Genomic DNA, 13591 nt, shown 5'->3' with positions numbered 1-13591 from the left:
AATGTTTACTGCTCTATATAATTTCTGGGCAATAGGAAATATGCCCCTATAATATTTATGTTGACCGAAATGTACATCAATAAACAATTGCAACTAAAAAAAAAAATCATGACCATCTAGAAAGTTTTTGAAGAGTGGTCAAATTCATCCAACTGATCAGTGTCTCAGTTCATCAGAAAGGGTACTTTGAGCTGAGTAGCAGATCTAAGCAATTACAATCCACCATGTAGGTAAACCCTACAAATTAGTATCAGCATAAAAAGTGCCACAATGCAAGTTAATAGGGAAATTAACAATTCAGAAAAGAGCTTCTCTGAATGGATCAGTTTTTTACAGAGCAGTACCCATTCTTACAAGTCAGAATTACCAGCGGTTCATTAGTGCTACTGCCACAATATATTGTAGGTCATAATGCCGAAAGCATATATGTGCCACATGCAGATAGCATTAGCCGTTACATCAGAGATACACCTAGTGCTGCTGTAAAGCTGCTGTATCTGTAACATGCAAGCAAAATATGCAGAAGGGTAAATTTCACAGTTTGAATTCAGTATATTAAGGGTAACTAATCTCTCCTAAATGCCTTTCCACCAGCAACAAAGGAATTGCCAGTGGAAAGACATAGTCATCACTTCAGTTTTCTGAAGTACACTGAACTGGTGGAGAGGAATTTCGGAGAAATATTACACTCAAACATTCACATTGCAGCCACACATCAAGGTATAAAAACAACACCCTTCTCTTCTTTTGATACATTAAAAATACAGTTAAACAAAATAAGAAGTGAATCTCTGCCACACAAATTAAAGGTAAATACAATTGTTTACAAAGTGGATATGCACTATGTGGTCTAGAAACATAAAGTGCCCTGAAAAATGAAATATAACAGTCCCTTTCAACACAGATTCTATACCCTATATACCATACAAGTCCTGACTTAGTTTGGCTAGTATATGTCTACACTTTACATATGAACCATTCTTCATTCAACTGTCAGAGAATTCAAAAGGTCACAGCCTAATCCCTGCACCCCTCTACCTGGTCTGTTTGTAATGTTGACATAATAAGCATCACACTTATAATAATACTACATGTGCAATTTAATACTGCACACATAAGTCTCAATAGAGCTAAAGCTAAAGTATTACACTGAAAGTTACTTGAGAAGGCAGGACATAAATTAGGACCCATCCGGATAAATACAGATTTCACTTGGGTTTACTATACTCTTACTTAAGCAATTTGTGTACTGGAGCTTGACAAGGGGACTCCTCAATTTCCCTTCGCCTTCAGCCATCCCTCTGAACCCCATTGTTACATACATTAATAAAACACCAGGAGACGGAACTGGGTAAAAAGAGGCCACAGCATTTATTTACATTTTTATCAAATAAATAGGACCTTGCCAGCCTCACCCCAAGGCAATATTCAAAGCCAGAATTCCATAAGAGATCGCTACTATGCTCTGCTGTTCCTTACTGAAGACTTGAGATCAGCACTATGTCATTATATCCACCACTGAGTATTAGGCTGCCTCTACCTACAGAGAGGATGGCCCCAAACTCTGCTACCAGCAGGAGCTGCATCTCCCACCATGAGAGAAGTTCAGCAGCCCTGCTGCCGGTCCTGAATCTGCAGTGCCTCGATGATAGGAAATCCAAGCAGGCTGTCACCTAGCACAAGCAGTCTGTATCAATCAACCCACCGTGCAGTCAAAGGAGAGAAGCTCCTTTCTCCCTCTTCTAAAATTTCCTGTGCAGTACTCTGGCAAGGTCCTACTGCTGCTGTGACAGAAACAACTTAAAATACATTAACATATATCCACTGTTTTGATCCAGAGGAAGGCAAAAAACCCAGCCTGAAGCCTGTGCCAATTATGCCTCAAGAGGGAAAAAATTCCTTCCTGACCCCACCTGGCGATTGGAAAATTCCCTGGATCAAGGATTTGACTTTTATTTAACATAAATAATACCATGCAGACTCTCACATTCATACTGTATAGTGTTACTGAAACCACAATATAACAGTGCATATAGGAAAACATTCACATTCTGTTATTAACAGATAATATGAGAGCATAAAGAAGAAAATATCCTGGCATTTTACAAAATATGCAAAAAATAGGGGAGGGTGGGTGGGGTGTTTCTACCTGTTCAGAAGATAGGAAGTGAACTCCTTCTTTTGTGACATCATATCCCTATCCTTCTCCACCCCCGGCCCAGCTTTCCCCCTCCTTAGCATACTGCTTCTCACCCAATCACAGCTGCATCTGATTTTTCAATCTTTAAACATAAACCAGTGTAATCTGGCTGCTGGTCATTCGGATCCCTTGTCATGCAGCCCCTGCGTTTATAGCTTCAGGGCTTCCTATATGCTAGGATGTGCAAAAATGCATTCTTGCACCAGGGTACCAAAGTTTAATTTACTTCTTTCTGGTTGTCGGGGTCACTAACCAAATAACTTGATTTTTTTTTCATTTTTTTATCAGGCCCTCTACTTTGCATTTTCATTTAAAAAAAAAAAAAAATAATGACTAGTTGCAAGGCAGAGTATCTGATATTAACCAGTTTATGTTTAATTGTTAATCCTAAGCACTGCACAACAAAAATTGTAAATTATTGAAAAACCATCAATATAAAAAAATTAAACCAGCTGCATATTGTTAAAATTCTAGTATCTCTGCCAAATTAAATGCAAACAACCCCTTTAGTGCTGCTGTGGCTGTGGCCAGAGGCATATCTAGTACCTAGTACGGTGCACATGTAGATGGCCATTCACCACCCCTGCAGAGGCAAAGGTTTGACTTTGCTTATAGCTTACAGAAACAGGTGTAGGATCTATTCTCTGGAATGCTTGGTGTTTTCCAGATAAGGGATCTTTACTTAATTTGGATCACCATATCTGTATACCCCATTGCTGTACATGTTAAATACAAATCCTATTCATTTGGCTGATGTTACAAAAGAAATCTCAAAAACTCAAACATGAAGAATCAAGAACCAAAACCTGGTTCCATGTTAGTCAATGTGATATACATTACAAACAATTGTGTACCTTATGGAAGAACCAGTAACAAAGAAAGGAAAAATGAATACTGCTTTCAATTGCAATTACTTACAAGTAACTTTAAAACAATATAAAATGTTTAATGAATATATACTGGATTTTTTTTTAAATATTCTTTCCTTGGGCAACATTGTATCTGCATCCCTATGTAATGAAAATATGCCACCAAATTGCTTTAATACATAATTACACATTTGATGAACAGTCCATTGCAAAGCATTTGAGCTTCTGTATTGTATACAAAAGCTGATGATCCAACCAAAAAATAAACCAGAAATAAAATCTCAGTGCTCATTCAAAAAGTATGACCAAAAATAGGTATTCACATATTTAAACATTAAGGGGCACATTTACTATGGTATTTTGAGATAAAGACAGATTGTTTTTACATCTAGATAATTTCAAGATTTACAAATGGGTTTTCGCTAGAACTTGATTTTTCCTATATTGTTTCTTGAAAAATTTGAGTTTTTCAGAAATGTTCCCCCCAAAAATTAGATTTTTCAAAAATAACTCCCATAATTTGTGATTTATTACTGTTTGGTTAACTTTTTTTTGTCAGGTACTGTCGAGTACTATTGAGTCCTATGGAGGCTTAGAATAGTAGAGGAAAAGAATAATTAGTTACAGCCTGTCCTTGAAACATTGCCAAGGGGAAGCTAATCACCTCATTGTTTTCTATTTCACCCAGCTTCAAGGGGAAATTAATCCCATCATTGTTTTCTAGTTTACACATTTTCAAGGGAAAGTTCATGACCTCATTGTACTTCACCCAGTTTCAAGTCAAACTTAAACCCATTCTTTCCACAAATGAGAACCAATGCTCATAAAATGGTTGTTGATTTTTCGAGTTTTAATGATACTTTTGGTTTAAAAAATGTGTGATTTTCAAAGTTGAAATTTTCCATATGACTGATAATAGCATTATCATGACATTTTATAAATACAACAATTATCAAGTTTAATTTGAATTTATACCATGTCGAGTTTATACAACTTTGAAGGCCAGAGCAAAATGAATTTTAGTAAATCAGCCCCTAAAAGTAATGAGATTTAGGATCCATTATAAAGAGTGAAATTGACATATAAAAAATACATATAGCCTACAGTCCTGGTTGCATTATATCCCTTAAGTCAGCTGCCAACATTTCTTGCATGCCTGTATGGTGTAGCTGGTTAAAATGGAGCATAGATCTAAAGGATATATGAAAAGTAATGTAAATGTCAAGGCATAGGAAAAGTGACCTACAGTCAAAAAGTCTAATAGGTTGCCTTTAAAGTTGCATTAATTAATATAAGGTGCAAAGTAGTAAAAGAGTAAAGTTAAAGGAATATACAATTACTTTGACATATACAGGTATTATATATTCCTTCCCTTTAAAGAGTGCATGGCATCGTAGAAAAGTTGAATATAACTATGAAAAAGAACAATGAAAAATACTCTATTATCACAAATATCACAGAAAAGATAGGAAATCAAATAATTTTCCCAATTTAACATAAATGTAATTTACTGAAACAGTGACTCACCTCCACAACGGCCGCATAAGCTAAAGCCCCTTGTGCACTTTCATTTCCAATACCTGAATCATTGGCATCAATTAAACTTCCCACTGGAACATTGTTAGGAAGTTTAAGTAAAGCAAAGTCTCTTTCACTTGGATCCAATGTTACACAGACATCATAAGAGTATGGTAGGGGCAAAGTACCAGTATTAAATTGAGAAATAAATCTAGGATCAATCTGGGGGTAAGTGCTCAGTGAACTGATTGATGTTGGAGATTTTGATTCTCTGTATTTAGATATGACTGCAGACATTACAGCCAACATGAAGAGAAAAGAGATCAGCGCTATGGCGATTACTAAGTAAATCTGCATGTTTGACTGAGAGTCTGATTTCATGGGTTGGTTCTTAATCTCAGGAATCACATGCTGAAAATCATCAGCAACTACAAGAGTCAGTGTAACAGTGGCTGAGAGAGAGGGTGTCCCATTGTCCTTTACTATCACCACAACTTTGTGCCTCAAAACGTCCCTTTCTTGAAAAACTTGAGATGTTCTGATCTCTCCTGTATATTGATCAATGATAAAACGTGATGTTTCTGAGTCCTGCAAAAAATGATAAGAGAGCCAAGCATTGTGGCCTGAGTCAGCATCCACTGCCACCACTTTAGTCACTAAAGTCCCTTGTTCAGAGGAGAAAGGAACCATCTCATATGCTGCAGAACCTCCAACATCTGGTGATGGGTAGAGAACTGTTGGTGAGTTATCATTCTGGTCTACAACACAAATTCTGACTATTGCACTGCTGTTCATAGATGGAGATCCATTGTCTTTTGCCATAATTTGGATTTCAAATTCTCTGTCCTCTTCATAATCAAATGATCGCTGTGCATAAATAACACCAGTTACTGGGTTAATGGAAATATAAGAGGTTGAAGAAATTTCTTCTGTATTGCTAGTGATAATGGAATAGAAAAGTTTTCCATTTTCTTCAGTGTCCTTATCTAGTGCTTGGATACTGTATATTGAGGCTCCTGGTTGATTGTTTTCTGATACATAGGCAATATATGTTGATGTTTGAAATACAGGTGGATTGTCGTTTATATCCAAAACATCCAGTCTGATGGTTTTCCGATAAGAAAGGGGAGGAGAACCTTTGTCTGTAGCTTGAATAGTAATATTGTAATGTGAGCTTCTTTCTCTATCCAAGGTGCTTGTAGTAACAATCTTGTAGAAGTTTCCAGATGTTGACAAAAGTTTAAAAGGTCCCACACCAATGATCTGACAGTCAACTTCACCATTTTCTCCAGAGTCTAGATCATGTGCTTCAATTAATGCTACCAAAGTGCCAGAGGCTGAATCCTCAGAGATTGGGGTAGTTATTGAGGTGATGGATATCTCTGGAACATTATCATTTTCATCAATTATTTCTATTAAGACTTTGGCATGGGCAACAAGGCCACCCCCATCTTCAGCTTGTATAGAAATATCATAATATTTTGTTTCCTCAAAATCCACATTACCTTTTGTTTTAATTTCTCCATTATTTGGATTAATAGTGAACATACGGAGCACATTAGTTGCAGCTGTGCTGAAAGAATATGTGATTTGTGCATTGATGCCTTCATCTTTATCACTTGAATTAACATGAAGAACTGTAGAATTAATTGGGATGTTTTCATGTATATTTACTTTGTATACTTCCTGTGTGAATACAGGAACATTGTCATTGAAATCAGTAACAATAATCTTAATTAGAGTTGTACCTGTTTGCACAGGATTCCCACCATCAGATGCTGTTAATATCAGCTCATGGTTGCTTTGTGTTTCTCTATCTAAACTTGTCTGCAAAATCAGTTCTGGAAATGTTTTCCCATTAGTGCTCTTTTTCTCCCCTAGAACAAAATGCTTATTGGCACTGAGTTTATAGGTAACAATAGAATTCATTCCCACATCCAGATCTTCTGCATTTTGTAGAAGAAATCTTGCTCCTGGTGAGGTGTGCTCACTAATTTCTAATTCAGTTTTCTGACGAATAAATCTTGGTGAATTATCATTTATATCCTTAATGTCAATTCTAACATGGAAAATATTTAGAGGATTCTCAATCACAGCATCAAAGGTTAGAAAACATTCCTCTCTTGCCTCACACAGAGCCTCTCTGTCTATCCTGTCTGCAACATTCAAATTACCATTTCCAAGATTTACTTTGAAATACTTCTCTGAAACACGTGAAACAATTCTGAGTTTTCTATTGGCAATTTCCTTAACATTTAATCCAAGATCATTTGCTAAATTTCCTATCAATGAGCCTTTCTGCATTTCTTCAAAAATGGAGTAGTGCAGCTGAGCAGAGACTGAATGACAAAGGTAGGGAAATAGGAATGAAAAGATTACTTGCCATCTGAATCCTTTGCATTTCTGTGTTTGCTGCATCTTTATCCCAGCCATTCTTTATATGAGAAATATGCCCAGCGATGCTTCTTGCTTAAATTGTTATCCAGTTGGAAAAAGACATGTAAAATCTACTAGCTTATGAGACCAAGAGCTGATATATCCTCTGTATGAGAAGCTAACATGATTGTGATCCCTCCTTGCAAACCTGCTGTACAATAGTACCAATGGATCTCCAAGGTTTCTTAATATTAGTGAACAGCGGCGCTCTGAGGCACAAATGTGGAACTGCAGAAAATATTCATAATAAAAATAACTGAAACATAGGGCTGATTTATCAAACATCAAACTGGAGTATCTGGGAGGTTTCCCAGCAGATCTATGTTTTCCCTTTTTAACACAACTGTCCTAACAGTAAGGAACAGTTTTCAAAGAAATAATTGAAATGGCAAATCGTTTTTACCAAGCAATAACCATCTGTACTACTGTATAAAAATAGTGGGCACTGATAGATGAGGCCCTATATTATTTATGTTGACCAGAAGGTATAACAGTATAAGTAGATCAATGTTTGAGTATGTCAGGAAGTGCTTACCATTTAAAATTACTGGGTGTTGATATATGTACTCTGAAGTTTTTTTTTAATGTTCTAAAAGTAAAGAATGCTAGGTTTAAATTAAAGCATGTTAACTCTTTTAGTCACTGCATACATTCCCACAAATTTTAGACATTTTTGCATTTCACTGTGAGAAAGGCAGTAGCTTGTATTTCCTTCTTGTGTCTGATTGTGTTTCCACCAGGTACAGTACTTTGGTTTTCTTGCACAAATTAAAAACAGGTTATCTGGCTTCTAATGGAAGTGACCATAATGTGTGTCTAAGCTATGTCTGCTTTATTTATGTAAAACACAAAAAAATTTGTTGTTGTCACAAATTATGACTGTAATAAGAAATCGTTACGTGTTAGTAACAATAAGCAGCTACATGAGAGATGCATCTGGCACAAAATATGTTGTTCCCTAATACAGTACATCTCAAAAAGATAAGATAAAAGTATAGTCTCATTGGTTACTGTACTTTATAAACAATTAATGACTTGCATTCAGAACATAGTAGGTGAAATACATTACTACAAATTACTTAAAGTTTGGATATCTAGACTACAAATAATATACACAAATAGTCTCATTTTAACAACACAGTAAGGTATAAAAGTGATAACTGTCACTTCTTTTGGACATGTGCTCAAAATAGAGTAAAAAAACAAATGAGATATGATCCTTTTACATAAGATGTTCAACTATCCAAACTGGATGGGCACTGTGGGATCTACTGACATAAGTGTGCTGAAGAGAGAAATATAAGTTACTTTCCAACATATTTCATTTCCTATATACAGTAAAAGTCCTGACTTAGAGCTCACCAAATGGATATATTTTCATTGAAATGTGTGGACCATTCTACTGTCACAAAACTCAAGAGATCAGTGTATAATCCTAATGCGCTTCTCCTGGTTTATTTACTAATGTTGGCACAGACAGCTCCATACTTGGAATAACACATTTAAATTGTGTACATGTAGGTCTTCGTAACAGTCATAATGGCCACAAACAGTAATACAATAATGCACCCCTGCAATTTAAACTTACATTATGTTTATGGTGTCCAAGTAAGTCTAATGGAAAGTGTTACATAGCAAGGCATGGGAGAGGGCTTAGCATAAACAAGAAGCCATCCATTTAAATACAGTTTTTACCAATGTTTACTTTGCATTTATCTAAGGAGCTGTGTACTGTATATACACATAAAAATGCATTCTGTCAGGCGACAGGGTTTTATTAGGTTTGATTTATTCAGGATCCTTTCAGCCTATAGATGAAAATGCTATCTGGTTGTTATCTGGGGGTCACTAACCAAACAACAGCTTGCACAACACCAATAAAATTGTGATGCTTTTATTTTCCTATCAGGCCCTTTATCCTTATCTTCTAATTTTAAAAAAAATCTTCAATTATTGTTAAGAAATTAACTCCTATTAACCAGGTAAAATTGAATTTTCAATTCTGAGAGCCACACAACAAAACATGTAAATTATCCAAAAGCTACAAAAATAACAACAACAAAAAATATAAACACCATACTAGTTACCTAGTATGTGAAAAGTACTGCTCTCCCACAGCCAAAAAGAGCCACAATATAATTTTCCATAATATAATTTTACTTAATTTTTTCATTTCTTTTTACATATTTTTTCATAAATAAGAGTATTTGAAGCTTTCAAGAAATTGAGCTTGAGATTTTTGCAAATAAAAAAAGCTGAAAAATACTTATTTTGAATATTAATAAATCCGCTAGCCCATCTGTTTTAGTTTAGGTTAAATTTAGCCTATTATAGACACTTAGGGGCACATTTACTAATCCACAAATCCGAATGGGAAAAAAACGGATTGGAAACTAAAATTTTGTGACTTTTTCGTCGCCGTCGCGTTTTTTTCGTATTTTGTGCGATGTTTTCGTCACCCTCATGACTTTATCTGATTTTGCGCGACTTTTTCATCGCCGTCGCGATTTTTTCTTATTCAGCAATTGTAAACGGCGGAAAAACCAATCTGATTTATTCGCGACAGCGACAAAAAAGTCGCAGAAAATATACGATAAAGTCGTAACGGCGGCAAAAAAATTGCGGGACATACGAAAAAGTCGCGGTGGCGCCGAAAAAGTCACAAAGATACCGATCATTACAAAAAAACTTGTTCGGACGCTTCCGGTCCATTCGTGGATTAGTAAATGTGCCCCTTACTTTTATGGGAACAACATTACAAACCAAAAACACAGATTTTATGTTTGGAATCTTGTAAGAATATTAATTCTAATTTGAACCCAGCTAGATCAGCAGAGCAGGGCCTTACCCCTACTGTGCAAGCATGGTCACAGTATTCATCCAAAAAGTATGGATTTGGTTCATCCACTGGCAAAATACAATTTACTGCAGCAAAGAAACAATATTTTGCTACTTTAACATGAAAAGAAATAAAATGATCAATTTTAAAGTCTGATTGACTGGTAAAAAATATACAGCCTACAGTCCTGGTTGCATTATCCCTTCAGCCAGCTGCCAAAATATCTTGCCTGTCTATATGGTGTAGCTGGGTAAAATATTTTGAACATAGATCTAAAGGATATATGAAAATTAATGTACGGCACTGTTGAATATAATTAGAATTGTTTACATTTGCAGAGTATTTTTTAAGAACTAGTCAAAATCCTGTACAACTGAAAAAAACTTGATTTTCAAGATAGAAAGAGAGAAAATCAAGTCATTTTGGTCAATTTACTGATACAGTGACTCACCTCCACAACGGCCCCATCAGCTAAAGCTCCTTGTGCATTTTCATTTCCAATACCTGAATCATTGGCATCAATTAAACATCCCACTGGAACATTGTTAGGAGGTTTAAAAAAGGCAAAGTCTCTCTCACTTGGATCCAATGTTACGCAGACATCATAAGAGTATGGTAGCGGCAAAGTACCAGTATTAAATTGAGAAATAAATCTAGGATCAATCTGGGGGTATGTGCTCAGTGAACTGATTGATGTTGGGGATTTTGATTCTCTGTATTTAGATATGACTGCAAACATTACAGTCAAGATGAAGAGAAAAGAGATCAGTGCTATGGCGATTACTAAGTAAATCTGCATGTTTGACTGAGAGTCTGATTTCATGGGTTGGTTCTTAATCTCAGGAAGCACATGCTGAAAATTATCAGCAACTACAAGAGTCAGTGTAACAGTGGCTGAGAGAGAGGGCGTCCCATTGTCCTTTACTATCACCACAACTTTGTGTCTAAAAATGTCTCTTTCTTGGAAAACTTGAGATGTTCTGATCTCTCCTGTATATTGATCAATGATAAAATGTGATGTTTCCGAGATCTGCAAAAAATGATAAGAGAGCCAAGCATTGTGGCCTGAGTCAGCATCCACTGCCACCACTTTAGTCACTAAAGACCCTTGTTCCGAAGAGAAAGGAACCATCTCATATGCTGCAGAACCAACATCTGGTGATGGGTAGAGAACTGTCGGTGAGTTATCATTCTGATCTACAACACAAATTTTTAAAATAGTGCTACTGTTCAGAGGTGGAGATCCATTGTCTTTTGCCATAATTTGGATTCCAAATTCTCTGTCCTCTTCATAATCAAATGATCGCTGTGCATAAATAACACCAGTTACTGGGTTAATGGAAATATAAGAGGTTGATGGAATATCCTCTGTGTTGATCCTGCTGGTGATAATAGAATAAAAAAGTTTTCCATTTTCTTCAGTGTCCTTATCTATTGCTTGGATACTGTATATTGAGGCCCCTGGTTGATTATTTTCTGGTACATAGGCAATATATGTTGATTTTTCAAATACAGGTGGGTTGTCATTTATATCCAGAACATCCAATCTGATGGATTTCCTAAAAGAAAGGGGAGGAGAACCTTTGTCTGTAGCTTGAATAGTAATATTGTAATGTGAGCTTCTTTCTCTATCCAAGGCGCTTGTAGTAACAATCTTGTAGAAGTTTCCAGTTGATGACAAAAGTTTAAAAGGTCCCACACCAATGATTTCACAGTCAACCTCTCCATTTTCTCCAGAGTCTAGATCATGGGCTTTAATCAATGCTACCACAGTGCCAGGGGCTGAATCCTCAGAGATTGGGGTAGTTATTGAAGTAACAGATATCTCTGGAGCATTGTCATTTTCATCTGTTATTTCTATTAATACTTTGGCATTGGCCACAAGGCTACCATGGTCTTCAGCTTGTACAGAAATATCATAATATTTCTCTTCCTCAAAATCCACATTACCTATAGTTTTAATTTCTCCATTATTTGGATTAATAGTAAAGATACGGAGAACATTAGTTGCAGCTGTACCAAAAGAGTATGTGATTTGTGCATTGATACCTTCATCCTTATCACTTGCATTAACATAAAGGACTAAAGAATTTATTGGGATATTTTCACGTATATTTACTTTATATACCTCTTGTGTGAATACAGGAAAATTGTCATTGAAATCAGTAACAATAATCTTAATTAGAGTTGTACCTGTTTGCACAGGATTCCCGCCATCAGATGCTGTTAATATCAGCTCATGGTTGCTTTGTGTTTCTCTATCTAAACCTGTCTGCAAAATCAGTTCTGGAAATGTTCTCCCATTAGTGCTCTTTTTCTCCCCTAGTACAAAATGCTTATTGGCACTGAGTTTATAGGTAACAATAGAATTCATTCCCACATCCAGATCTTCTGCATTTTGTAAAATATATTTAGCTCCTGGTGATGTATGCTCACTAATTTCAAATTCATTGGTCTCGCGAATAAATCTTGGTAGATTATCATTTAAATCCTTAATGTCAACCCTAACATGGAAAATATTGAGAGGATTCTCAATCACAGAATCAAAGGTTAGAAAACATTCCTCTCTTGCCCCACACAGAGCCTCTCTGTCTATCCTGTCTGCAACATTTAAATTCCCATTTCCAAGATTTATACTGAAATATTTCTCTGAAAGATGTGAAACAATTCTCAGTTTTCTGTTGGAGATTTCCGTAACATTTAATCCAAGATCATTTGCTAAATTTCCTATCAATGAGCCTTTCTGCATTTCTTCAAATATGGAGTAGTGCAGCTGAGCAGAGACTGAATGACAAAGGTAGGGAAATAGGAATGAAAAGATTACTTGCCATCTGAATCCTTTGTATTTCTGTGTTTGCTGCATCTTTATCCCAGCCATTCTTTATATGAGAAATATGCCCAGTGAAACTTCCTGCTTTATTGGTAATCCAGTTGAAAAAAATGACAAGTAAAATCCACTAGCTTATGAGACCAAGAGCAGATATATCCTCTGTATGAGAAGCTAACATGATTGTGATCCCTCCTTGCAAATCTGAACTATGTCTGCTGTACAATAGTACCAATGGATCTCCAAGGTTTCTTAATATTAGTGAACAGCGGCGCTCTGAGGCACAAATGTGGAACTGCAGAAAATATACACAGTAGAAATAACTGAAATATATGGCTGATTTATCAAATATCAAACTGAGGTAGGATTTCCAAAAGATCTATGCTTTCCTTATCTGTATCTTAGCAAAACCCAATATGATTCTTACCAAGCAATAACTATCTTTACTGTTCTAAAAAATATATTGGTCATTGATAGATTGACTTCAAAATTATTTTGCAAATATAAAACACTTTTATCCCAGCAGATCAGTTTGTGAGTTTGTCAGGAAGTGTCCTGCATTATTAAGATATTTGTGCTGTTAGAGTTGAGTAGCAGAACTGAGCTTTAAGACTTCACCAGGTTGCTAAACCCCAAAAAATAACATCAGCATCCTGTTACAATTACAAAAGTGGAATTATCGTTTCATAAACTAGCTACATCTGAATGGTTTAGAAGTAACCATGTTTACCACTCAAAATTACTGTGTGTTCATATATGTGAATAATTTTTTGAAATTGCTGAAAGTAACACATTTGGTTATTAAAGTCTTTTTGGCACTGCATGTATTCCGACAAATTTTGGACATATTTAAAATTAGAGATTGTGTTGAAAGTTTTACTGATATGTTGCACTATATAAGG

At 35.7% G+C, this 13591-nt stretch overlaps 1 protein-coding gene across 34 annotated transcripts in view; it reads right to left on the bottom strand.

The window, feature by feature from the left end:
- Positions 1-13591, bottom strand: part of LOC101733947 (protocadherin gamma-B5) — a 249548-nt gene that overhangs the window by 60174 nt on the left and 175783 nt on the right. The window contains exon 1 of one of the 34 annotated variants that reach the window (XM_012959704.3): positions 10314-12938. The exons of 32 other annotated variants lie outside the window; for them this stretch is intronic. In XM_012959704.3, the coding sequence (XP_012815158.2) occupies positions 10314-12740 (2427 nt within the window). In that variant the 5' untranslated portion in view covers positions 12741-12938. Of the gene's footprint in view, positions 1-4596; positions 7164-10313; positions 12939-13591 lie in introns of those variants that run through there. One more of the 34 variants, XM_012959706.3, reaches the window with a different exon arrangement.

The sequence above is a fragment of the Xenopus tropicalis genome, chromosome 3, assembly GCF_000004195.4.
Source record: "Xenopus tropicalis strain Nigerian chromosome 3, UCB_Xtro_10.0, whole genome shotgun sequence".
NCBI classification, from domain to species: domain Eukaryota; kingdom Metazoa; phylum Chordata; class Amphibia; order Anura; family Pipidae; genus Xenopus; species Xenopus tropicalis.
This window is presented reverse-complemented; position numbering and strand designations above follow the sequence as displayed.